The sequence below is a fragment of the Habropoda laboriosa genome, unplaced genomic scaffold, assembly GCF_001263275.1.
Source record: "Habropoda laboriosa isolate 0110345459 unplaced genomic scaffold, ASM126327v1 scaffold297, whole genome shotgun sequence".
In the NCBI taxonomy this organism is placed as follows: Eukaryota; Metazoa; Arthropoda; class Insecta; order Hymenoptera; family Apidae; genus Habropoda; species Habropoda laboriosa.
In genome coordinates this window covers 402980-404236 of record NW_017100406.1, presented here as the reverse complement: position 1 = coordinate 404236, position 1257 = coordinate 402980, and the positions used below count along the sequence as shown (strand labels likewise).

The 1257-nt window shown below is 46.1% G+C and overlaps 1 protein-coding gene across 1 annotated transcript; it reads left to right on the top strand.

The window, feature by feature from the left end:
* The first annotated feature begins 45 nt into the window (after positions 1 to 45).
* On the top strand, positions 46 to 1257 carry LOC108575401 (insulin-like growth factor-binding protein complex acid labile subunit). Its single transcript, XM_017938179.1, has one exon. It carries the CDS (start codon positions 46 to 48, stop codon positions 1255 to 1257), a length of 1212 nt encoding a protein of 403 aa, XP_017793668.1.

Here is a 1257-nt window from a genome sequence, read left to right as displayed (position 1 = left end):
GCAGTTTTGAATTTCACACGTTTAGGTTTGAAGAAGATCGATCCGATGTTCGTCGATAGTTCGATCACAAAGGAATTGTATCTGAACGAGAACGAGATCACCGAGATCTCCGACATGGCGTTTCAAGGTTTGCCAAAGCTGAAAGTGTTAAGTCTGTCCGGTAACTATATCGCCTCCGACAAGTTGTTACAGTTCAAGAGGCACGACACGTTGGAGAGGCTGTTGTTGGACAATAACAATTACACGGTGGACGAGGTAACGGTGGACGAGATGTTGGAAAAGATGCCGAGGTTACGCGAATTGTCGTTGAAAAGAGACGGGATCGCGTCGTTCTCCGTGAACCTCGAGAAATTCGCGCCTTTTTTGTCCAGGCTCTATCTTTCCGGGAACCGTATAGAAACGTTGGCTTTCCTCGACAACATACCCGAAACTTTGACCCACCTTCACCTCGACGATAACAAAATCAAGGGTGTAAATGGGGAGAAGTTGAGGAACGTGCAGGAGTTGCTTGTAAACGGGAATCAGATCAAGAAAGTGTCCACCAAGCATGGTAACAACTGCGACGAGGAATGTATAACGTTGAGCGGGATGAACAAGTTAACGAAACTGAACGTGTCCTGGAACATGATCAAGGATGTCGCAGAGAACGCGTTCGCGGATACGAAGGAGTTAGTTGAGCTGGATTTGTCGGGAAATCCAAACATCAGTCTGCCGCGTGACGTGTTCGAAGTACTAACCAAGCTGGAGATACTGCGGATCAGCGGGAATCAGCTGACTTTTATACCGAGTATGTGTTCGTTGAATCGGCTGAAACATCTGGACTTGAGTAACAACAGTATCAAGATTGTGGAACCTGACAACTTTTGCAATTACCAGACTCTGCAGGAGTTACGTTTGCAGGAAAACATGATTTTCAACGTAGACAGCAACAGCAGTTTCTTGAGAAGATTACAGGGGTTACGATGGCTAGACCTGTCCAAGAATGACATCGACTACCTCCCCATCAATTTGATTCACAAGCATCCATATCTACAAGTGTTGCTGTTGAAGAATAACAACATCGATAACATCAACGAGCTGTTCAACGTGAGATCGAGCTATCTCAAGGAGCTGTACCTCGAAGGGAATCCCTTGCTGACCTTCACTATCAGGGCTAACAACCTGAACGTACACGTCGCAGAGAATAGATCGTGCACAATTAACACAGAAACCATGACCACGATCGAAAGTAGCGAGGAGAATGATGGGAGACGTTAG

Excerpts from the sequence above, each read along its gene's own strand:
- LOC108575401 (XM_017938179.1), top strand. The coding sequence starts at position 46 with ATGTTCGTCGATAGTTCGATCACAAAGGAATTGTATCTGAACGAGAAC.